This window comes from Rousettus aegyptiacus, unplaced genomic scaffold, assembly GCF_014176215.1.
Source record: "Rousettus aegyptiacus isolate mRouAeg1 unplaced genomic scaffold, mRouAeg1.p scaffold_m13_p_9, whole genome shotgun sequence".
Taxonomy (NCBI): domain Eukaryota; kingdom Metazoa; phylum Chordata; class Mammalia; order Chiroptera; family Pteropodidae; genus Rousettus; species Rousettus aegyptiacus.
Window position 1 is genome coordinate 46,606,190 of NW_023416312.1, and position 26,941 is coordinate 46,633,130.

General features: G+C 32.0%; 1 protein-coding gene across 11 annotated transcripts in view; it reads left to right on the top strand.

Annotated features, from left to right (window-relative positions):
* DACH2 (dachshund family transcription factor 2) overlaps positions 1–26,941 on the top strand; it is a 667,650-nt gene that overhangs the window by 491,141 nt on the left and 149,568 nt on the right. For all 11 annotated transcript variants that reach the window (XM_036226591.1, XM_036226595.1, XM_036226597.1 and 8 more), the window contains one exon: positions 23,762–23,920. In XM_036226591.1, coding sequence (XP_036082484.1) covers positions 23,762–23,920 — 159 coding nt within the window. The remainder of the gene's footprint in view (positions 1–23,761; positions 23,921–26,941) is intronic.

Here is a 26,941-nt window from a genome sequence, read left to right on the forward strand (position 1 = left end):
AAGATCAATAAAATTAGCAAACCCTGGTGGGACTCATAAAGGAAATTTTTTTTTGAAAAGACACAAACGTAATCAGAAATGAAGGAGGAGAAGATATAACAGATACCACCAAAATACAAAGTACGGTACAAGAATACTAAAAGATTATATGCTACCAAATTCAATAACCTGAAGGAATAGACAAGTTCCTATGAACACACAACCTTCCAAGACTAAATCATGAAGAATCATAAAATCTAAATGGACTGATCAACAGTAAGGAAATTGAAATAATTGTGAAAAACCTCCCAAAATGTAAAAGTCCAGAACCAAATGGCTTCACTACTGAATTCTACCAAGCATTCAAATAAGATTTAATATCTGTTCTTCTCAAACAATTCCAGAAAATTGAAGAGGCAGTACTTTGTAACTCATTTTTGGAGGCCAACTTTACCCTGATAACAAAACCTGGAAATAATAACACACACATAAACTCAAAAGCTACAGACCAATATCTCTGATGAATGCAGATGCAAAAATTCTAACAGAACACTAGCAATAGAACAATGCATTCAAATTTTATACATCACAATCAAGTCAATTTCATTCCAGGGGCACAATAGTGGTTTAACAGATGCAAATTAATTAATGTGATACACCACGTGAACAAAATAAAGAATAAATATTATATGATCATACCAATAGATGCAGAAAAGCTTCTGACAATATACAGCATTAATTTATAATTAAAACACTTAATAAAATGGGTATAGAAGGAAAATACCTCAACATAATAAAGGTTATATGTGACAAACCTTCAGCTAACATCATCCTTAATAAAGAAAACTAGAAGCTTCCCTATAAAATCAGAAACAAGATAAGACTGCCTGCCTTCACCACTTTTACTCAATATATTGTAGGAAGTGCTAGCTGGAGCAGTCAGGCAAGGGAAATAAATAAAAGGCATTGAAATTAAGAGTGTAGAAGTCCAATTGTCACATTGCAGATAACATAATTCTATATGTAGAAAACCCTAAAGATTCCACTAGAAATTTAAAAACAATAAACAAATACTGGAAAGTTTCAGGATACGAAATCAATGTACAAAAATCCATAGCATTTCTATACACTAACAATGAATTTTCAGGAAAAGAAATGAAAAAAAAAAACAATTCCATTTGCAATGGCAACAAAAAGAATAAAATGCTTAAGAATAAACTTAACAAAGCATGGAAAGGACCTATACGCTGAAAACTACAAGATATTATTAAAAAAAATAAAGAAGACACAAAGAAATGGAAAGATATTTTGTGTTCTTGGATTGGAAGAACCAACATGGTTAAAATGGTCATAATACCCAGGTCAATATACAGATTTAATGTGATCCCCATTGAAACCTTAATAGTATCTTTTAAGAAATAGAATAAAAAATCATCATATTAGTATGGAATCACAAAAGACCTTGAATAGCCAAAGCAATACTGAGAAAAAAAGAACAATTCTGGTGGTTTCACTCTACCTGACTTCAAATTATACTACAAAGGGACGATCATCAGAATAGTATGGTATTGGCAGAAAAATAGACTCAGAGATCAGTGGAACAGAATCAAGAGCCCAGAAATAAACCCCTGTATATATGAGCAAATAATTTTTGACAAAGCTGTTAAAACCATACATTGGAGAAAGGAAAGCTTCTTCAAAATATTGTGCTGGGGAAATTGGAAAGCCACATGCAAAAGAATGAAACTAGATGGTTATCAGTCACTATACATCAAAGTTAACTCAAAACGGATCAAAGATCTGAATATAATATCTGAAACAATAAATTGCCTAGAAGAAAACATAGTTACTATACTCATGGACCTTGTGTTTAGAGAGGATTTTATGAATTTGCCCTCAAAGGCATGGGAAGTAAAAGCAAAAATAAATGAATGAGACTACATCAAACTAAAAAGCTTCTGTATAGCAAAAGAAAACATCAACAAAGCAAAGAGACAATCAACATAATGAGAGAAGACATCTGTTAACAATGCCTTCAATAAGGTCCTAATATCCAAAATATACAAAAAAAAACTCATAAAACTCAACAATAATAAAACAAAAAAAATCAATTAAAAACATGAGCAGAGGACCTGAATAGACACTTCTCCCTACAACACATATTATTGGCCAACAGACATATGAAAATATTATTAACTTCTTTAGCTATTGGGGAAATGCAAATCAAAATCAAATGAGACACCACTTCACACCTGTGAGAATGGCTATCTTTAATAAGACAAGTGATACCATGTGTTGGAAGGGTTTTTGGGGGAAAAAAACCCTCATGCACTGCTGGTAAGAATGTAAATTGGCACAGCCACTATGGAAAGTGGTATGGATAATTGGATAAAGATATGGTACATACATACAATAAAATATTACTCAGCCATAAGAAAAGATGAAATACTGTCATTTGCAACAACATGGATGAATCTTGAGATTATCATGCTAAGAAAAATAAGTCAGAAAAAGTTGAGAACCATATGATTTCATTCATACATGGGATATAAAACTGAAAGCAACAAGCAAACAAGACAAACAAACAGGCTCATGGACACGGACAACAGTTCAGTGGTAACCAGAGGGAAAGGTGAGAGGTGGGGTGGTAGATAAGGATAAAGGAGATTAAAAATATGGTGATTAAAATAAATTTAACTTTGGGTGGTGAACACACAATAGAACATACATAAGACATATTATTGTATTTTACACTTGAGACCTATGTAATTTTATTAACCAATGTCACCTCATAAATTTAAATAAATAATAAATAAATAATTAGTATGGTGAACTACTGTGATTAGTTTAAGTGTGTGTTTTGTGTTTGTATTTTCAGACCTCCTAATCAGAGTTTGAATTTTCAAAACAGTCCCAAGAAATTGTAGCATATTATTGCTTTATTTTCACAGTCAGGTATCTATAGAATTGATAACCTAATAGTTCTTTCTGATGGCTTCTCACCACACTCTGTATGTTGCCTACTAGATTCATTTAAGGGTATTTGTGGGTAAAATAGTTGGGATTTACCTAAAGAATAAAGTTTGCAAAAGTTTACAAACTTAAAAAGACATTGATGCTTTGTAAACACACCATAATGTGTTTCTAATTGCTTATCAACTGAGGCTATTTAAACTGGAACATCTAGCCCTCCTACTGATTCTGAATCAACTCTTTTGTAAATTGAAGACTCAATATTTGATTTATTCTTAGATTCATAGTTTTCCCTACAGTTCAGTCTTACTAATTTGTATTAATGTGGAGGTAGTAAGTCTGAAATATAGACTGGCAGTGACCAATAGAACTGTTTGTGATGATGGAAATGTTTTTCATGCTGTTCAATATGATAGGCACAAGCCAGATGCGACTATAGTACTGGAAATGTGGCTATCGTGATTGAGAAATTGAATTTTTAATTTTACTTATTTAAATTATCTAAATAGCAACATGCAGATAATGGCTACCATACTAGACAGCTCAGATAAAACCTATTAAAAAGTTAATTTGGTGATATTTATGAAATATAAATGCAACCATAAAATGTCATGCTATTTGACACATTAGCCTGAGTTGATAAGTATTTGTAATTAGTATACTGTTTGTTTTGAAATAATTAATTTTAGGCTAGTTTCTTATATGAATAAAAAAGAATAAAAGGCTAAAAAAGCATTCATCTTCTTAATACATCCTTTTTACAGAACTGGGAAAGACATCCAACATCTCACACATTATTAGTACATTTATATATTCTACATTTATTACTATAGATTAATCATTTTCTCACATGCAGTAAAAACAGAGGCACACGATATGATTTTCATTAAACATAAGGAATAATAAAAATAATTTTCATGACAAAATACAGGAAAATATACCAATAGATATACTGGATCTCAAAATATTTAGTTCCTATGATAATATCCTTAACTAAATACCCAGCATAACCATTTCTATGGTAGAAAAGGGGATCTTAGATTAAACATTTTAGTGGTTAGCTTTTTACTGAGTTTCCATTTTCATTTAGGAAGCATAATAATAATGACAATAACGACCTTATATAAATATGTAAATTTTATATTTTAAAATACTGGTTCTGTTAATCTCTTAAGATCTCTTAGAGCTTGTTTGTAAAGCTTGGCCCTACCTTTTTATTGAAAATTATCAAAAAGAATGCTATTCGAAGACTGTTTTTGTAAAATTAAAGGAGAAGCTTCTTTTCATGGGCTCTGAAGAGTTCTCTTGGCTTCTAATCATGTAAAAATAAAAGCACTGCCAAACTGTCATAAACACTGGGCTATAATTAAGGTAAAATAGGCTTTGGATCCTCAGTGTACTCAGGTTGTAAACAGTAGCCTGACATCAACTAAAAGCAAGGAAATGGTGAGTGTATGCTTGGGAGAGGATAATTCCTGATTATTCCAGATGCAGGAGATCTATATGATAAGGACATTAAGAGACCATGTTAAAATAACTTTACAAAAAAAACCCCTCAGATATCAGGAGTAAAAAGTGAATTCTCAAGTTTTACAAAGTACAAGAGCTTTGGGACATGTGTGTTTGTCATTATGGTTAATTTGCTCATACCTCACTGAAGAAAAGGCCAGGGGAACTAGGCCGAGAACACAGCTGTACAGGCAGCTCATCTAATTGCCTCTCCATTCTCAACCTCATTTATCTTCATTTCTTCCCAATTATACCAAATTATCAATAGTCTCTCTTGCATCAGAGTCTTAATCCCCTTTATTCAGGCAGCATTAGATAGTGGCAGATGAATTCTTGGAGGGAGTCAGGGTAAACAGCCATGAAATGCCACCTCTGGCAGATGGCATAGCTTACAAGAAATGTGACAAAACATTTGGAATTTGTAACTGGGCATTGGTATGAGGATGCAAGCTGTTAATATTTTTTAAAAGATAATCAAGGTGGTACATGGTAAAAACGAAACCGATATTTTAAAGGAAAAATACAAAGGTACAGGTGTTCACATCTCGAAAGATTAATACATTTTTAGATGGTATATTCCCACTGAGTGCCACAGCCATGAAATCCTTTCAGGCCATAATATTTTATGATAATAAATGGCCTATTTTTATTTGAAGCAAGATACACAATTCTGTATTCAAAGACAAAATGTCATTTATTTTTCTTTCAAATCAAATGGCAGATTGTGCAATGTTTATTCTGTTTATTGTCAAATTGAAAATATACTTCAAAACTGGAAAGCAAACTGAATATCAAAAATAAAACATATTAGTGATAAAACAATATTTTCAAACATTTAAATTTTTTTACTTGGTAAAAGTAATAATAAGAATTCAATTTTTGTATCATTTATAATATATCAGTAATAGAAATCTAATTTTATTTGATCAACAAACTTGTTGATTTGTGTAAATAATTACATAACGAGTACATTTTTATGAATTTAACTTTCAGAAGCATGTGATCTATAAACATGATTACATAGATATAATGGACAAAATAAATAGAGTGACTTTTGAAATAAAATGTAAAATAATAAAATAGGCCACCTTAGTATATTTTATTATCGGGTCAAGATATTTTTATAAGAGTTATTAGATTTATCTTTGACCTTTTCTATTAAAGAGTCCTGCTTAAGGAATGGGTGTCTCATTTTTGTCATTTACATACTAGATGCTGCATTCAATTGAATGACTATACATTAGATTACTTTGGTCAGTAATAGAGGAGACAAGTAGACAAAACTTTAGAGTTGCCTGTTCCCAGTTTCCAGATCTCCATGTCCTTTTCTCATCTTCTTAGACTACTCCTGGGCAACTGTATCTTACATCTTCCTCCATCTTTACACAGCATTAAGTTATATACCAGAAATATTCCTTCTCATCTCAGTTTCTACAATAATTTAAAATTTACATACTTAATTTATAAAATATGTCTGAACTATCTAGACTACATGAAGTAAACTTGTATGAATTGACTTGTTAACTGAACATGGAAAATAATGTCTAGTCTCTTTTCCAAACATGCTCCTGAGGTTCCTTAATCTGAAACTCAAATTCCAAGGCTACTTTTTTGTCATGTAGTGTTAGGTTGGGAGAGTTTAGGAAATTTGTGTGAATGCATAAGGATGAATTGTCCCCACATAGATCTATCAAGAACTCATTCCATTTTTCAGTTAGAGCTCAGAACTATGCTGTTTCCTGTTCTACAACCTGGGAAAAATGCATATTACTACTGTTGACAACTTAGTGCCAAGAAATTGAAGACAAATTCAAACTTTTAATATACCTATAGTTTTATAATGTAAATAACTTTGCAGCTACCATTATTTTATAAAACTAAAAAGTTAGTTTAAAATTTTAAAATATGGACTTCACTTTTAGTGCCAGGCATAGGCGATGTCTTTTTCTTGTTTTTTCTTTTTTTTCCCCAATTGTATTCATCATGACAAATTTTTAGCCTTGGAAACGAAAGTCAGTAAATTGGCAAAAATCAGTATACATTCTTTGGCTATAAGTCTTTTGCTACCTTTGCTGCACTATCAGCCTTAGTAAGCTGAGCCTGTGTGGTGTGCCATACATATTTGACCTTTCATCCTTACAAGAATGAATCTGAGCTTTATGGTAGTTATGTGCTGGGATTTAGTAGCCTGTGAATAATAAATAGAGAATCTCACATTAAATATATTGTGGAACTGAATCAGGGCTTGTATGTGAAAGAATGTTTAGTTTATTAGTAATTCACATTAAAAATACATATTTAGGCAAAATAAACTCATTAGTTTAAATTCTACTCCCTCTTTTCTGAGCATACCATACATACCATGAAGAGTTAATACAAAACATTTAATGATGGTAAAATATTCATTATTTTTTTAAATTTAAAAATACCAAACTCATTAAATTGTATTATTTTTATTTTAAGGTCAATTTAACTCTTCCAAATCTTGATGAATTTCAAAAATTAATATTGTATTGCAACTGAAAGATTCTCAAACTTTCCTAACTAGTGCACCATTCCTAAGAAACTAAGTTAAGGTAACTAAGGATTATCCAATCATTACTGCAAAATATATAATCCTATTTAAAAAAAAATATCTGACTGTTACATATGTATATATGTATAGTAAAAAATTGCAGCTAAACTATTAATATATTAAGTATTTTTATGCAATGTTGTATTTCTTTGAAAATGTATTCATAGGAACTATCTTGAATCAGAACAAACTAGTAAACACATTTTTTTTTATAGTCTCGTCTATGGTGCATTGAATGGCTATTTGGAAAGCAAATTAGTGCTTTGGCTTGGTCACTTGAAAATTCAGTGCATATCTCAACTAAACTTAACTTTATTTTGTTTAAAAATTTAGTGGTGATTTCAACTAGTAAATTGAGTTATTTAGTCCATAATGACTCTTTCCCCTTGGTTTTAAAACAGGATATATATATATATATATATATATATATATATATATATATATACACACACACACACACACACACACACACACACACATATTTTTTTCTATTCTTCTTCTTCTTCTTCTTCTTCTTCTTCTTCTTCTTCTTCTTCTTCTTCTTCTTCTTCTTCTTCTTCTTCTCCTCCTCCTCCTCCTCCTTGTTATTATTATTATTATTTTACTTAGGATTCAGTTCCTAGAGAGTTGAGACCATGCATTTCACACTCTAATCTTAAAGAGTATGAAACTCATGGTCTCAATTCTCTATGAACTGATACGGTTTTCTTGAATTTTTCTTTGTGATATGGTAAGCATATAATATGTAAAAAAATCAAGGGGCAAAAATGATGTGTTCCCTTTTTTCAACGAAAAATTAGATTCTTATTTCTAATGTCTATCCAATGTCTTACTTGAACATTTATTACAGCTGGTTAAATAGAGGTTGGGAATTGAGGTTAAAACATATATATCTAGAAAGTTCTCTTATGATATTTTCCTTGTATGTTGATTTAGGCATATTTTTATCACTTTAAGCCCATGGCTTTTAGAATCTTTTTCTGAAGATTACACGAGTGTTGACAATCATATTGGATGCAATAATGCTGTCTTTTCCACTTGAATTATGCTTTTCAGTTGTGGCATTAGGCCTTTTATATTCTGTCCTCTTTTCATTGACTGACTTCCAAGTTATGCCATTATTTTTCCACTTTTTCTTCTCTTCATACATTAACTTGGCCTTTTTCTTCTTTTGTTTTCCAGCCTACCCCTCATTTTCAAAAGACAAAAAAATGCTATCCAGAGTTACTCTATATGCTTTATATATTTTTAAAAACTTGCTTTTAAAAGAGGGATCTGAATAGAAAAGTGTTTTTTCTGCCTAATTGCAACCAAGAGGTTTTCTTTGAAGGCCTTCCAACTTCATAGGTCTACTCATCACAGATTTTGACTTGTCTTTGAGACTACCACTCTCTTAGTTCTTTTCATAAAGTGCCTCATTTGTTCTTCAGGGTCAAAACTGTGTGTATATTCATAATCAAAGCTTCAATTAAAAGTATTTATATCAATATGCCTTGTATAAGCAACAGTTGATGACAGTGGCTTAGTATGCGTATTTTGGAGTCTGTTTTGGTTTAATTCCTTACTGGCTGAGTGAGCTTGGGCAAATTACTTAATCATTTTGAGCTCAAGTTTTCTCTATGGCATATGACTGATTATAGTGCTTACCATATAGAGTTGTTGTGAGTACTAGATGAATAGTTTCTGGCACATATCAAGCGCTCAGTGTGCTTTGAACAATTTTCTAACACCAAGTAAGTATTCAATAAATGCAATTTCCATAGATAGTGGACTTATATAATGTATTTTTTAAGTAGTTCTCCGTAACTGCCAACTGTAGTTTTAATTATTCAGCATAGTGATAAAGTCTATTTATGAATTTGGGTACAATAAATAACAATTCACAAGTCCTCTCTTAATAGAAGTGAAAGATTTATTCCATGCATTTGTAGGCACTGAGAACCCATACCTAGTGAATATTTTCTGTTAAATTTATAATTGTTATATATCGTTATTGTTATTTTGATTGTATAGTTATCCATTTCCCTTCTCCTACTGCATTTCCTTCTTCCTTCTTTTCCTTTCATTTTTTAAAAACCATATTCCTTTACATTTACACTCTTTTTTCCATCTAAAATAAAATTTAGTGTATTCACTCTAACACTTAAACAAGATATGTTTCCTTCCCTTTGTATTGTTCTCTTAGATTCTGCCTTATTTTTCAATTTATTATATTTTGCAGTTTTATAGCTTTCTGTATATTTGGGTATATAGTTACAAGCCTTAAAGTACAATCTTGTTTCTCTAGTGTAGATTTTGTCTTTGAATAAAATCATTCTTTCTTTCCTGCTGAAATTCTCCTTTTCTATGTATCTTACACTTTCACATTGTCTGTCTGCTTCTTTCCTCTTCTCTTATATTTTACATTCATTTTAGAGTGACACGAAAACTTTTGAAAAAATTTACGATCCATTTTTTTTCTACCAGCATTCTTTTCATTTTAGTGCTTATTTAATCTTATTAAATATGTTGTTCTTTCTATAGTTTTTCTTTCAAGAAATCCTAGGATTATTACCTACTGTCTGCCAGCCAAACTCCATCTCCTCTGTACAGAGAGATAGTGGATAAAAGAACCATCTACCTCTGCTTTCCCAAGAATGGACCAAGCCATACATAGTTGTTTATATTTTACTCACTCTTCTTAATACACTCAGTTGTTTTGTGGGAAAAATATTTTAAACTTTTATATATATTAAACATATATACTAAACTTTCTGAAATATACACTATTGTCTTTATCTTCTTGCATATGCTTCTGAGACAAAGTTTTATTTAACTAATATGATGTCTTTTAAGAAAAATTTGGGAGTATACATTTAAGTGTTCAGAGGAATTTTATTGTATAATTATCAATAGATTCTGTCACCTATGTTGTAACAGGCACATTTTTAACGTATGACTGACTTATAGACAGATTGGGAAGTACTGAGTTAATGGGCACATTTCAAATCCTTGGCAAGGTTTAGCAGTAATTATATCCACTGAAACACCTGATATATTGTTGGAAGTAGCCCAGTAAAATTTTATTTGGAGTTCTTGCTTTTCAGTTCTTTAACATACCTGATTATACAGTTCATTTTAAGGATAATATGTTAAAATGCTTATGGTCATGAGTATAAATGTACTACCTGTAAAAATAATGGATTTTCACCATTGTGGATTATTTATTTAATTCTTAGCATCACTGGTGATCTTCATCATGGTGGTAGTATTAATAAAAAATGTATTCTATAGACAAGTTAATTATATTAATTGCTTAAACATTTTACTTTGTATTTTATAGTCTAAAATAATTTAAATGGTATTTAGTGCTTAATATATCTAGCTATTGTGCTAAATGTTTAACATTTTTTTCTTATTTAATCCTTACAATAACCATAGAGAAGGTAGATATTATCTCCATTTTTAGATACCAGGAAATTGAGTCTCAAAGGGCTTTATTATTCATTCTAAAACCTAGAGATATTAGTTGGAGGAGCCAAGAGTCAACCCTAGGTCTGTCTGATGTTATTTCTACTATCCTATTCTAACTTTGGGAGGATACAGTCCTTCCCTCACTATCTCACAGTTGTCTCTATCTGCTACTGTTTTTCATAGACCTTCACCAGTTGACAACTGCCAGTCAAGTGAGATCACTCTAAACTCACCACTCCAAGGCATAAAAATAAATGAAATTCCAAGAACAAAAGTTGTTATATTAGTAATAATTAACTTTCCTCATTTGCTGCAAAAGATCATAATGGCTTCATTTCAATTTTCTGGGCAAAATGAATTCTGTTATCTAGAGACCACTTTATAGGCACTCCCAATCATTTTTGATACTTGTAAAGATAACCGTGAAAGATAAATATTAATACTTGTAGAGATGACATTAATATGTGACACACACACACACACACATATACAACACAATGGAGTAAGAGTACGTAAAAGACTTGAGTTGACGATGGCCACCCACTTGCTCTGCTGTGAAATTCCAATTTTCCTTTGAGATGCCACTAGTTCTTGACTAGGAGGGTATCGGTGATGATCCATATCTTAAATATTAGTGAAACATAATTACTTATTTTTTAATTACAACAACAAAAATTGAAATTTTAATTTTTTACTCTATCTTCATAGATTTTTTTTTATTTTCATGCACATTCATTTTTTACTTAAGGGACCTACAATTAAAGGTATATCTCATAAGAGTGTATGTCACAGCTTATGAATAGTAGGACTCTTCTCGTTAAAATAAATCCTTAGTATTTATTCTCATCAGTTGATGTTCAATATTTCAGAGACCACAAAAGGGAAAAAAAGATGCTGTCATTATGTGATTATTTCAAAGTGACTTGATAACATGGTTGTCATTTAGACAAACCACATGCCATTAAGGCTAACAGAAAGAAGTCAGATTCAGCTGAGAAAGTACTGTGACTGACTTCAACTTGTAATAGTTTTTGAGGTTTTTCAATTTGTACTACTTATACTAGCAAGAAATGAATCAAAACTTCAAAAAAAAAACCTGTCTTATCACAAACACAAAAAGTTCTGTACTAAACACAGCACATAGTTTATATGAAATTGAAGAATTTTTTTTTAAAATTTGGATTCAGGAAACATAAAATTATAAAAGGATAAATACAAGGATAATTTTTAAATAAATGGGGTTCATAGCAGAGTGATTAAGATAAGTATATAATTTGGATTTGTAACTATTAGCAGACAAAAATCAATTTTTTTTCCAATTTCTGTAGCAAAATTCCTTTTAATCAGAGTCTTTTTTCAAGTTATGTGAAATGAATGGTTTACAAGAGTTTCCTCAATCCTGTCATGCTGGTCCATACTCACTTTCCTCTAATAGTGTTTATTTTATGTAAACTTTGTGATCATAGAAGCAGGATATTCTTTTCTTGCTCTCTGGATATCACTCTGCTCAGTTTTTCTTCTACTTATTAAATTTTTACTTGTGACAATTTATCTTTTTATTTTCATTTTTGATAGATTATTTTGACAGCAGTGACAAGGGTCACTTGGAGGAGAAGAGCATAGCAGTAGGAAAGTCAGTTAAGTCAGTTGAGAGAGTATAACTGAGAGAATAAGGGTACAAAAGAAGGCAGTGGCAGTGGCAATAGAAATCACAATGCAGAGTCAATTTCAGTAGCTTGGATACTTTGGCAGGTACTTTGGCAGGGAGTGAAGAGATAGAGAGATGACAAAGGTACTAAAACAGATCTTCGAGGGCAAGGGATCTGTTATCTTTGTATTCTGAATACCTGAAGGTAGCACATGCCACATATTAGGAACTCAAAATTTTCCAGTTTAAACAATTGAATTATATAACTACCAGATATAGAGAATAAAAGAGCAAGATCTCTTTCTTTGAATAATGGTCATTTTAGTATTGGATATGTTGAACTGAAGGTGCTGTGGATACCTCTGGTATTAAACTGGTTTGTACAAACTAACCAGTGACTTGTTATATTCTACAATAGCATTGTCTAATATAACTTTATACAATGAAGGAAATGATTGATATCTGTACATCCCAATATGGTAGTCACTAGCCATATGTGAGTTTTGAGCACTTGAAATGTGACTAGTAGAACTGAGGGCTGAAATTTTTATTTTATCCCATTTTAGTATATGAACAATTATATTTATTTATTTTTGTTAAAAATTTTGGGGTGAAATTGGTTATTAAAATCAAATAGATTTCAAGTGTACAATTCAATAATATGTCATATGTATACTGCATTGTATGTTCAGTAGCCAAAGTTAAATTTAAATAGCCACATTTGAAAAGTGGCTACTATACTGGAGAGTACAGTCCTAGGGACCCATCAATGAGCTGCTATTGTACCGCCAAGGAACCTTGAAACTCATAGCCCACATAGCCCTAGGATATAGCTATTTCTATTTCAAAGAAAAAGAAAACACTTAAAACCAATTTTAAAAAGCCATTTTCAACATTTTCACATAAATACTTGTTATCTATTATATATATAATATATTATATATGTATCTATTATATATATATCAGTTGAAGTTATAGATACAAGGCATTTTTTTATTACTAATCTAGAAAATTGCTGAATGTTCTGTTTTGTGAATGTATATGAGAACCAACTAAAAGTATAATTGGATGAGGTTTGTAGATTGTAACACCTGTACACACATATTCCTAATTTTTGATTCATATATGATACTTTGGAATGTTATAAAACCTTAATTAGTGTCTGTCTCTGTCTTTTTGTTAATACCTGTCTCTATCTGTCTCTTTCTATACACACACACACACGCTCACACACACACACACACACACACACCATATTATTATTTAAACAATGAAGCCTTTGCTGGATTAATTATGACAATATTTTTTAATACAAGAGACTATATGTTATTTAGATTTATCAAAAAATGTACATTCAGCTAGGACTCCAGTTATACAAAATATTCTATGAATGAGAAAACAAGCTTGACTTAGGCCATATGTTACATAGACTTTGAGTGTTTCCCATTTGACTGCCTTCTCTGTGCCCTATATATACAAGATCACTGGAGATATGATACATCTAAGTCTATTTTTTCAAATAACCTTGAGTTGTGATTTGTTGTAGCTACAAAAGGCTGAAAGTAAGGATGGCTTATTATAAGAGTTTACATTTTTCATATCCAAGCCTATGCTTTTGGATTTAATAATTAACTTATATTTTCTCACAATAAATAACCTCTACGTTTGTGCTTTCCAATTTATAATAGCAGCTTTTATAATATCGTTCCTCTTAAACTTCACAATACACACCCAACTTGAGTCAGAGGACAGAGAGTCTTTTTAAAATATGAAACTCTTATACATGATTCATTTAAACCTGGTAGTATTTCATCTTTTCTTGTGGCTAATATTCACTTTATATATGTACCACAACATGGGTGGATCTTGAGATAATCATGCTAAGCAAAATAAGTTAGAGAGAAAAAGTTGAGAACATTAATGATTTTGTTCATATATGTGATATGAAACTGAAAGAACAAATGAATAATAGTAACAAACAAAAACTCATAGCTGCAGACAACAGCTTCGTGGTTACTAAAGGAAAAGGGTAGAGGGGGTCAAATATATAGTGATGTAAGGAAATTTGACCTTGGGTAGAGAACACACAATGCAATATATATATGACATATTATTGAATTGTACACTTGAAACCTATATAATTTTATTAAGCAATGTCACCTCAATAAACTTAATTAAAAAAGAATTTAAAAAAGAATAAAATTCTGTTGAAAACTATTTAAAAATTTTTTAACTAAGGCAACAAAAATGTCAAACGCATTGCCAAATTAATATTTTCCCATAGTTTCTCACTTCATTATTTTTACAATGATTCTAATTAGGGATATATATTTCTACTACATGGGGGTTTATAAAAAGAATTAGTTATCTCTTGCTTTCTCACTGGAAAAGTTGAAATTAAATTAATTAACTATATCATTAATGTAGTACCAGTCTCTATATTGTTTATTTCATTGTTTTAGTTTTACTAAACATTTAGCTAAAATAGTGATAAATAGTTGATATGGAAAAGCTAATATTATTTATTCAATCCTTGAGAATTTGCTGCACTTTCTACATTATCCTTCTCTACTTGGAACTGTATCAGATTAGGTTTATAGTTAATAAGAAGTTTCATGAAGGGAAGATGAAGACACTGATGAAGCTTCTCTATTTTCCCTAACCCACTATCCAGTTTTTCTACTCTTTACTAGAAAGAATCCCTCCCAAAGTTAGTATGATCTGGTTCATTAAGAGTGCATACTCTAGTGGTATGAGCTGAATTGTTTCCCCCACGAATTCATATGTTTAAGCCCTAACCCTCTCAGGATGTGACCATATTGGAAGACGGCATCTTTAAAGGAGTGATGAAGATAAAATGAGGCCCAAACTGACTGATCTCCTTATAAGAAGATGAACTTTTGACATGCAGAGGGACAGCAAGAATGTGCACACACAGATGAAAGACCATGTAAGGACACAGCCAAGAAGAGAGGCCTCAGTAGAAATCAAACATGCTGATACCTTGATCTTAGACTTCTACCCTCCCAAACTGTGAGAAAATAAACTTTTATCATTTCAGCTGTCGATTCTGTGGTGTGTTAGTTCTTTTGGGCTGCTATAACAAAAATACCATAGACTGGGTAGTTTATAAAAAACATTAATTCATTTCTTACAGTTCTGGAAGCTGGAAACCCATAATCAAGGTGCTGGCAGATTTAGTGTCTGGCGAGGGCCCTCTTCCTGGTTCATAGACAGCCATATTCTTGCCACATCTTCATATGGCAAAAAGGGGCTCAGGAGCTCTTTGTGTTTCTTTTGCAAAGGCACTATCCCATTTATGATGTTATCATCTCTGAAAGGCCCCACCTCCAAATGCTATCACATTAGGGATGAAGATTTAACATATGAATTTTTTGGGGTACACATATTTTTGTCTATAGTGTATGGTGTTTTGTTATGACAGATAGATATATACATAGATACATAAGTAGGAAAAAGAAAGTAGATACCCAAGCCCTCCACATCGTGGTAAAAATTAAAAAAAATTATTTGCACCAGATTAGATTGGTAAAAATATTTCATTAGCATTAAGGGCAGTAAATGAGACGATGGATTGGAAAAGGGGCATAGGGTAATGCAAAATTTGGGGCTACAAAAGCTTCCAAACCTACTCATAAGTTAATTTGCATAAATTTAAAAATGATAAAGATTTTAGGTCAAAAGACAAAATCATGTCCAGAACTTTAATGCCTTCTAATGCAAATATTGAAGGTGTCCCAGATTTTTCAGTCACTTAATTCATGTACTTAATTCAGTTTCCTTTAGAGTGTATGTAGGATAATTTCTCATATCCATACTCAGTGAAGATGTGAATATTCAGTAACAACCCTCCTTCTGTCACTGAAAACACAGTAGTCAAAAAGAACTGGGAATAGTTCATCTAAAGCTCTTATCAAAGTGCAAAAAATACACCTTGGATTCTTTAATGAAATTTTAAAAACATTTTAATTACAACTTATTTGGAATATATTATGTATAAAACATTAGACTAATGTCTAAGGCAGTCTTTAATATTGAATGCAGACTAAAAGATTATCAATTTATGAAATAAACATATATTGTTAATTTATTTATTTAAATTAGTTTCAAGTATACAGTACATTGGTTAGACATCTATATAGTTCATAAAATGATCCCCCAACTGCTTCCTCCCTCCAATGATCCTCCATTTAGCCATTTGTACTTATTTAACCCTTCACCCCATTCTCCCAGCCCTCTCACCCCCTCCCTTCTGTCCGTTACCAAATTGTCCACTATATTTGTGAAACTGTTTTTTATTAGTTTGTTATTTTTGCTCCTTAGATTCTGTGTATAAGTGAAATCATATGGTATTTATCTTTCTCTGTCTTATTTATTTTACTCAGCATAATAACCTCTAGGTCCATCCACGTTGTTGAAAATGGTAGAATTTCTTTGTCTTACTGACTGAGTAATATTCCATTGTATATATGAACCATAATTTCTTTATCCAATCATCTGTTGATGGGCATTTAGGTTGCTTCCATATCTTGGCTATTGTAAATTGTGCTTCTATGAATATTGGAGTGCATAGATCTTTATGAATTATTGTTTTGGTTTTCTTTGGATAAATACCCAGAAGTACAATTGCTGGGTCAAAACGTATGCCCATTTTTAAGTTTTTGAGAAACTTCCATACTGCTTTCCAAAGTGGCTGTACCAATTTGCAAACCCACCAACAGTGTATGAGGGTTCCCTTTTCTCTATATTCTCACCAATACTTGTTGTTTTATTGATTTATTGATGATAGCCATTCTGACAAGTGCGAGATGATATCTCATTGTGATTTTAATTTGCATTTCTCTGATGATTAGTGACCTTGAGCATATTTTCATATGTCTATTGGCCATCTGTATTTCCTCTTTGAAGAAGTATCTGTTCTGGTCTTCTGCCCTTTTTTAATTGGATGGTTCGTTTTTGTCATTGTTGTTGTTGTTGTTGTTGTTGTTGTTCAGTTGTATAAACTCTTTATATATTTTGGACATTAACCCCTTATCAGTTGTATCATTAGTGAATATCTTTTCCTGAACAGTCGGTTGTCTTTTTGTTTTGTTGATGGTTTCCTTTGCTATACAAAAACTTTTTAGTTCAATGTAGTCCTATTTGTTTATTTTTTCTTTTGTTTCTCTTGCCCAAGGAGATATATCTGAAAAGAAATTCCTGTTAGTAATATCAGAGAGTTTACTGCCTATGTTTTCTTGTAGAAGTTTTAAGGGTTCAGGCCTTACATTTAAGTCTTTAATCTATTTTGAGTCTATTTTTGTATACAGTGAAAGATGATGATCCAGCTACTTTCTCTTGCATGTATCTGTCCAATTTCCCCAACACCATTTATTGTAGAGACTGTCATTTCCCCATTGCATATTCTTACCTCATTGGTCATATATTAAGTGAGCCTATAGGCATGAATTTATTTTTGGGCTCTCTATTCTGTTCCATTGATCAATGTATCTGTTTTTATGACAGTGCCATGCCATTTTGATTACTGTAGCCTTGCAGAATTGTTTGATATCAGGTAGTGTGATACCTCCAACTTCGTTCTTCTTTCTTAAGATTGCCATGGCTATTTGAGTTTTTTTATGGCTCTATATAAATTATAAGATTATTTGTTCTATCTCTCTGAAAAATACCATTGGTATTTTGATAGGGATTGTATTGAATCTATAGATTGCTTTGGGTAGTATGGCCATTTTAACGATGTTGATTATTCCTACTCATGAACACGGTATATGCTTCCATTTATTCGTATGTTCTTCAATTTCTTTTTTAAATGACATAATTTTTTGAAAACAGGTCTTCTACCTTCTTGGTTAATTTGATTCTCAGGTATTTTATATTTTTCAATGCAACTCTAAATGGGATTGTTTTCTTAATTTCTCTTTCTGAAAGTTTATCAGTGGTGTGTAAAAATGCCACTGACTTATGAATATTTATTTTGTAACCTGCTACTTTACTGAATTCAGTGATTAGTTCTAATAGTTTTGTGTGTGTGTGTGTGTGTGTGTGTGTGTGTGTGTGTGTGGAATCTTTAGGGTTCTCTATATAAGTATCATGTCATCGGCAAATAACGAGAGTTTTACTTCTTCCTTTCCAATTCGAATGTATTTTATTTCTCTTTCTTGTCTTATTGCTGTGGCTAAGACTTCCAATGCAATGTTGAAGAGGAGTGTTGAAAGTGGGCGTCCTTTTGTTATTCCTGATCTTAAGGAAAATTCTTTCAGCCTTTCCCCATTGAGTGTGGTGTGAGCTGTAGGTTTGTAATGTGTGGCCTTTATTATGTTGAGGCCTTTATTATGTTCCCTCTATTCCCACTTTGCTGAGAATTTTTATCATAAATGGATGCTGGATTTTGTCGAATGCTTTTTTCTGCACCTATGATATTATCATATGGTTTTTATCTTTAGATTTGTTAATGTGGTGTATCACATTAATTGATTTGTGGTTATTGTACCAACCTTGCATCCCAGGAATAAATCTAACTTAATCATGTTGTATGATATTTCTAATGTATTACTGAATTTGGTTTCCTAAAACTTTGTTGTGGATTTTTGCATCAATATTCATAAGAGATACTGGCTTATAGTTTTCTTCTTTTTTTTGGTGATATCTTTGCCTGGTTTTGGAATCAAGGTAATGGTGACCTCATAAAAGGAGTTAGGGAGTCTTCCCTCCTCTTGTATTTTTTGGAATAGTTTGAGAGGAATAGGTAATAATTCTTCTCTGAATTTTTGGTAAAATTTACCTATGAAGCCATCTGGTCTAGAATTTATGTTTTTGGGGGAGATTTTTGACTACCAATTCGATTTCATTGTTAGTAATTGGCCGGTTCAGATTTTCTGTTTCTACTTGACTCAGTCTTGGGAGATTGTGTGTTTCTAGGAATGCGTCCATTTCTTCCAAATTGTCCAATTTGTTGGCATATAATTTTTCATGGTATTTTCTTATGATCCATTATATTTCTATTGCATCTGTGGTTATTTCTCCTCTTTCATTTCTTATTTTATTTATTTGAGTCTTCTCTCTTTTTTCCTTTATGAATCTAGCTAAGGGTTTGTCAATTTTGTTTATCCTTCAAAGAACCAACTCTTGATTTCATTAATCTTTTGTATTGTTTTTCTAGACTCTATTTCATTTATTTCCACTCTGATCTTTATTATTTCTTTCCTCCTATTCACTTTGGCCTTTATTTGCTGTTCTTTTTCTAGTTCTTTTAATCATAAGATTAAATTATTAATTCAAGTTTTTCTTATTTTGGAGATAGTCCTATATTGCTATGAATTTCCCTCTTAGGACTGCAGTTTCTGTGTCCTATAAATATTGAGTCATTTTGTTTTTATTTTCATTTGTCTTTAGGTATCTTTTGGTTTCTTCCTTGATCTCAGTAATAAACCATTCATTGTTTAGTAGCATGTTATTTAACCTCTATGTGTTTGTGTATTTTCCAATTATTTTTCTTGTACTTGATTTCTAGTTTCATACCATTGTGATCAGAGAAGATGGTTGATATGATTTCAATCTTCTTAAATTTATCGAAACTTGTTTTGTGTCCTACCATGTGGTCTATCCTGGAAAATGTTCCATGTGCACTTGAGAAGAAAGTATATTTTGCTGCTTTGTGGTAAAATACTCTGAAAACATCTATTTAATTCATCTGGTTTGGTACGTCTTTTAGGCCCATTGTTTCCTTGTCGATTCTTTGTCTGGAAGATCTGTCTATTGGTGTCAATGGAGTGTTAAAGTCTCCTACTATGGGTGTATTACTCTTGATCTCTTCTTTTATGTCAGTCGATAATTGCTTTATGTATGTAGGTGCTCCCATGTTGGGTGTGTATATGTTTTCTAGGGTTATGTCCTCTTGACTTATCTATCCCTTTATCATTATGTAATGCCCCTTTTTGTCTCTTAATATAACTTTTGTTTTAAAGTCTATTTTATCTGATATAAGTATTGCTACCCTGTCTTTTTTTTTTCATTTTCCTGAAATATCTTTTTCCATCCCTTTACTTTTAGTCTGTTAGTGTCACTTGATCTGAAGTGGGTCTCATTAGACAGCATATGCATGGGTCTTGTTTTCTTATCCATTCAACTACCCTATGTCTTTTGATTGGAGCATTTGATCTATTTACATTTAAAGTGATTACTGATAGGTACATTGTTATTGCCATTTTATTATTCATATTTGTTATTTTTATTTTCTTTTTAACCCCTTCTCTTTTTACAGAAGACCCTTTAACATTTCTTATTATGCTGGCTTGTTAGTGATGAATTCCTTAAGCCTTTTACTGTCTGGGAAGCTCTTTATCTCACCTTCCATTTTAATTGAAAGCCTTGCATCCCTCTGGCCTGTAAAGTCATTTTTCCTTTAAAGAGATTCTCAATCCCTTGTTCTCTCTCTTCATCTTCAGGTACTTCTATTGTACAGATCTTTTTATGCTTTATGTTGTCCCAGAGGTCTCTTAAACTCTCATCATTTAAAAAAAAATGCTTTTCTTTTTGTTTTTCTGATCAGGTGTTTTCTGCTACCTTGTCTTCCAATTTGCTGATTTGATCTTCTGCTTCTTCAAATTTACTGTTGAATCCTTCAAGTATATTCTTTATTTCAGTTATTGTATTCCTTATTTTTGTCTGGTTCTTTTTTATAGTTTCTATGTCCTTTTTTTTTTTTTTGCTATTGAGATTCTCATTGTGTTCATCCATTGTCCCCCTAAGTTCATTGAGCATCCTTATAACCATTATTTTGAACTCTGTCTCTTCAAGGTTGCTCATCTCCATTTCATTTAGATTATTTTCTGGAGTTTTCTCCTGTTGTTTCATTCGTGGCATTTTTTCTTTGTTTTATTAGCCTCTCTGTGTTCATTTCTATGTGTCAGGAATATTTGTTTCATCTCTCAGCCTTGGCCAGATGGTCTAATGTGGAATGTGTCCTGTGTAGCCCAGTGGTGCACTCTCCCTGATGGTTTATGCCAGAGCTCTGGACGACGCAATCTTTGTGTGGGTTGTTTGTTGTTGCCAAGCCTTTATTATTGTTAATAGATCAGTGAATGGGATTAACACTCAGGCTAACTAAATGTGGGAGCTGGCTACACCCACAGGGTAAGAGTTGTTGCGTTGTATAAAATAAATTTTGACATAATCTTAGCCTTCGTATTGCTGTATGCTGTTGCTGTGATTATGCAATCCCATATTAATATCAGTGATATAATTTAATGTCTTCTAAATGTATATTTCTTTGCCAGTGTTTTGCTCATCATTTCACAAATTACAATTCTGTAATGGTGAGGTAATTTATATCTTAGACTAAAATAATGCAGTAGTTCCATTTTTGCTCAACAATTGATCTTCCTAATTTTTGCATTTTCCGATATTAATGTTTATTAGCCCAATGTTACTATAAAGAATTCTCTGTGTTGCAATATAGTTAATTTCATTGTTTATTAAAATATTTCCTTCTCCCCACCATTCCTGTTCATTGCAGCATAAAAATATCTTATTGATTTTAATTGGAATTTCAAACTTGTGAATGCTATCTTATGTCAATGCACCAACCATAGATTACCTCCCTACTATTAGGAAATTACTATACAACAGCAAACATATGGATGGAAAGAGAGTATAAATTTGCATAATCATAGGACAGTTGTATGTTTTCAGTGAATACACCAAACTTCAACATGATCAAGGAAAAGATTTCTGGTACATTAAGTTGGTCCATAAAAATTCAAAAAAAAATTTCTACCTTCTAAGCTTCCATGCATGGCATCTGAATGGCTTATAGCAGTAACTAACAATTAGCTACTTATTTCTTCCCCCATTAGATTGGAAAATCTATGTCCATATGGGAAGGGCCACATACCCATCAGCCTTTACATATACTGCTGGAGAATCTGATGTTTCCTTAGCTGGAACTCATCTAGTTAGAGACTGACCAAGAACTCAAGATTAAAGATTGACTTTGGCCAAAAGGAGGTTTGAAAGAGTACTGATGAGGTGGTAGATTTCTAGAGCTGGGGCAAGTATAGATGAATGAGTAGAAAGGTTAAAAATAAAAGCTTCTCAGAGATTTTAGCAGATAGTTTTCTTAAATAAAATTTAAATTTTCAGGGAGAATACAAATTGGTTTTGAAAACATTTCCTTAAAAATCTTCGACTCTAAAAACTGCTTTTGCAAATGTGGCACTTGGAAGCAAAAGTATAAAAATGTTCATTTTTGAGTCAGAATTCCCACTCCAGGGAATTGCTTGATTCTAAAGAAATAATTCAAATAAATGTTGCTGTTATGGTATAATTTATAATAGTGATAAATTTGAAACAGGCTCAAAGGCCAATGTTTAATAAATTATAGTACATTAATTCAGTAGGCTACTATGTGGCCATAACACTTTGTAACGGATACCTGAAGCAATATGGCAGAGTATTTGTAATGTAAAAATGAGTATCCATATGTACAAAGCCTGAGAGGGAATTCAAAGAAGTGAAAACAATTATAATATTGAATTTAAGAATGTAAGCATGTGGATTTCCTTATATCTTAAAAAAAAAACAGTAAATGCACATATTTTACAGAATGTCCAAGATTCCTAGGCCTAAACGCCCTCCACCAAACAGGCTCAATGTTTTAGGCAACATATGGAATAGTCAACCAAGTAGAGATGCTAATGTCACAAACCTAGCATGGGAATGGGAACCAAACTACTGGCCACTGAATGAATGAACCATGTCAAACATATAGATGGAGCCCACCACACAACAACTTTATTTTCTAAAGCCAGACTGTCTGCAACCAAAGTGATTGGAAATCAACCTCTTACCCCTCTGTTTATAGTATTTTCCTTAAAATTATGTACTGAAAATAATTCTGTGGTTGTTTCCTATATGGTTTTAAGTAATGTTTCTGTCCCCACATTATGCTAAGTACCAAATGAAACAGCTATACCATTGTAGATCATTGCAATAATGTAATAGTCTCAATCATACACATTTTACTTCACTCTCTAGCATAAATGATCAAAGTAAAGTACAATTTCAAACTGGGGGCCATGGTTTTATATTTTATCTACACAAAAACCTACTATGTATGAAGAAATCAACTTTTTGAGGACTGGATCTGAGAACAAAATAACTGGTCATTTTGCTTCTTAACATATTTTTATATGTTATCATGCTCTTATAAATGAGTTTGTTCTTTTTGAGTAAATGGGAGCTGCTCTTCATTAAAATATAGTACATGTATGTTAGAGAGTTGGAATTGGAAGCAGTAGAGGTCAGTTAATAATATTTAACATATAAATGCTTTTCAAAAGCTACTCATTATGATTCCAGATTTGTTTAGACTACCTGTAAGGCTAGTAGGCCTATATTACTGAGAATTGTTTAATCTTCCCAGAAGCAGCTTAAATCCAAGGCTATTGAAAGTTTTTAAAACCATACTAAAATGACTTACTTACATTTAATAATAATTTCCTAAGAAGTAATATTAATAATTACAACCCTAAAAAGGGAATTTTTAAAAAGCTTTCTCACAAAAAGTTGTCAAGTTACAATCTGTTCATTTAAATGTTTTTCAGGTGGAAGTGAATCCTCCTGGGATAAGGATAAGATGCAGTCTCCTCTTGCTGCTGCTGGACCCCAACATGGAATTACTCATGCAGCCTTGGCTGGACAGCCAGGCCTTGGGGGTGCTCCTACCCTCAATCCACTGCAGCAGAGCCATCTGCTGACCAACAGTATGTATAATATCCTCTCAAAGCTTGATATATGGGGAAAAGTACCATGTAAGACACCTTGGACACCTTGGGCTAGTCTATTTTTCTTTAATAAGGTTTAACAGTTTGAAGCCAAAGGGTAGATAAAGAGGGATTTATTTAAAAGGGCGGGATGTATATGGTTGAGATAGATTGAGAGTCCATATAGCAGAGTAGACATACATGGGAGATCATGTAGGAGAGTAATTAAGAATGTTGGCTCTAGTCACATAAACTTGGGTTTGTGTTCTATGTCTTTTGAATTCCATATCACTGTTTGATTTTGAAGAAGGCTTCTAACTTTTCCAAGTTTCACTGTCCACAACTACAAAGTAGGAATAAAAAGGTAGTCACTTATTAGGGTTATTATAAGGACTAAAAATAATTTTAAAAATCAGGTAGCAATGATTTGCATATAGTAAGTACCGTATAATTGTAACCATTATTATTACTCAGCAATAAAATCACTGTTAATGTATACAAATTTAGGTTTAGATGGTGTGTTTAGGAATTTCAAAGATTCACAAGTCTTTATGTAGGATAGCAAGTCTAATATATATTGCTTAACTAAAATCCTAATTTTCTTAAAAACAGGAAATCTGAAAGAATGTGTCCATTATTTATTTCCATAGGATTAAGACAACAGAGCATATTTTAATATGATGTTCCAAATTTTGATGAAATTCATCAATTATTAAGCATACAAAATGCATTATGATGTCCTAAACAGGTTATAATCTCAAGGAAGAAATTTCTCATAAAAATTGAATGCTAAGCAAAAGCAAATAAAATGAATGCCGGAAAAGTTATAAACATTATGAGAAGTCAAAAAATGACTGATTAAGGTAGATATGTTATAAAAGACAGAAACTTAGAGGACTTCTGGTTTCTGTTCTAACATCAAAAGTGCTTAGAAATTGTCATTCCTGCTCTCACACCAAGAAAAAAGTGAAACAATCTGATAGTTAACAACTCTTTTAAATTAATTCAAGATTGAATTCACAGCTTGAGGGCACAGTCTCTTTAAACTAGAGATATAGGTAGTTTCAGCCTATAATGAGCAAGAGCCACAAGTGGAGTTTGGTAAAAACATTTAAAGGGTATTTGAGTAATTGCTAGAGACTCAACGTGGAGCTAGCTTGAGAAATACTTAGGAAGTCCCCACACTTATATGAGTCTTATCTCCAGGAGGCTTATCAAGTTCTGTTTGAAGACCTGAGAAAATTCTCCTCATGCTTCTGGCAGGGGGAGAGGAAAATTAACCATTTCAAAATATGCTCAGAGTGTTCTCTTCTCCTTAATAAAGTCCTGCCCTCAAAGGAAACTATTTTATCTGAATGTAAACTACTTTGTCTTACTAGAGCCTAACTGACACGGGGAAGGGATATGCTAAACTCCAGCATCCTGTAACCATTGACGTGAAGGAAGAGAGATACACAGCTACAGCCTCTTTAGAGTCCCACTGTGGGTAAAAGCTAATTATTCAACTCTAGCCTCTTCTAGCCTTCCTTTCTCACCTAAGAGGGAAAATAAAAAGCTGAATAGCACCTGTGAATGTTATAGTCCAAAGACACAGGCTCTCTAAGAGAATGAGGCCTGATCTTAAAAATATAGAATACTTATTCTCCCTATACCTTTAACCTCCACCACAATAGGACTGTATAATAATGATTACAAAACTGAAAGAACTGAAAGCCTCAGGATCAATTTAAAATGAATTCTGTAGGAAAAATAAAAGACGATGATGATGGTGGGGTGGATTAAAGCTACTAATACACAGCTACAACAAACAGTAAAGAAAAAGCCTAACTCCAAGTTACATAAACATACAACTTCCCATTAAAGACCTGTTTACCTCAGTTCCCTATACTTAATACACTATTTCTCACTTTAAATGAAAAAAAATTGACAAGTTATGAAAAATGCAAAAAAGTCTGAAGAGAAAGCAAGAATCAAAAACAGAATTAGATATAGCAGATATTTTAGAATTATCAAACTTGAAATTTAAAATAACTATGATTACTATATTAAGCGAATGGGAAAAAAATAGAAAAGTACAAGGACATATGGGAAATTTAAGCAGAGAGATGGAAACTCCAAGAATCAAAAGGAAATGCTAGAAATCAAAAATACTCCAACAAAATAAAGAATGTGTTTGATGGTCTCATCCGTACACTGGACATGGTTGAGAAAATGATTAATGAGCTTGAAGATATATCAATAGAAACTCCTCAAATAAAAAAAGGGAGAAAAAAATGGGAAAAAAAGAGAACAGAATATACAAAATCTGTGTGGCAATTACAAAAGGTGTAGCATTCAACATGTAATGGGGATACCAGAAGAATAAGAATGAGGGAAAGTAACAAAATAAATATTTGAAGTAACAATGACCAAAAATTTTCCAAAATTAACGAGACACCAAACCACAGTGAGGTAGAGGGAAACTTCCTTACCCATTCAGGGACAAAGATACAAATTGTACTAGACTCATCTTCAGAAACCAAGCAAGCAAGAATAGAGTGGTGTGAAATAGTATCGGAAGAAAAAAAAATACTCATCAACCTAGAATTTTATATCCAGTGAAATTTCTTTTTAAACATGAAGAAGAAATATTTTCTCAGACATACAAAAGTTGAGGAAATTTGTTACCATACCAGCAGACCTACTCTGTAAGAAATATTAAAAGGTCTTCAGAGAGTAAGAAAATGATATAGGTCAGAATCTTGTATCAACATAAAAAGAGGAAGAATGTTAGAGAAAGAATAAATCAAGGTAAATTTGCAACTTACAAATTCTGAATAAGGAAGAAATAGAAAATCTGAATAAACTAATTACTGGTAAGGACATTGAATCAGTTATCAAAAGGCTCCCAATGAAGAAAAGCCCAGGACCAGAAGGCTTCTCAGTTGAATTTTACCCAGGATTTAAAGAAGAATTAATACCAGTCCTTCTCATACTCTTCCAAAAAATCAAAGAGGAGGGAACTTCCCAAATTCATTTTAT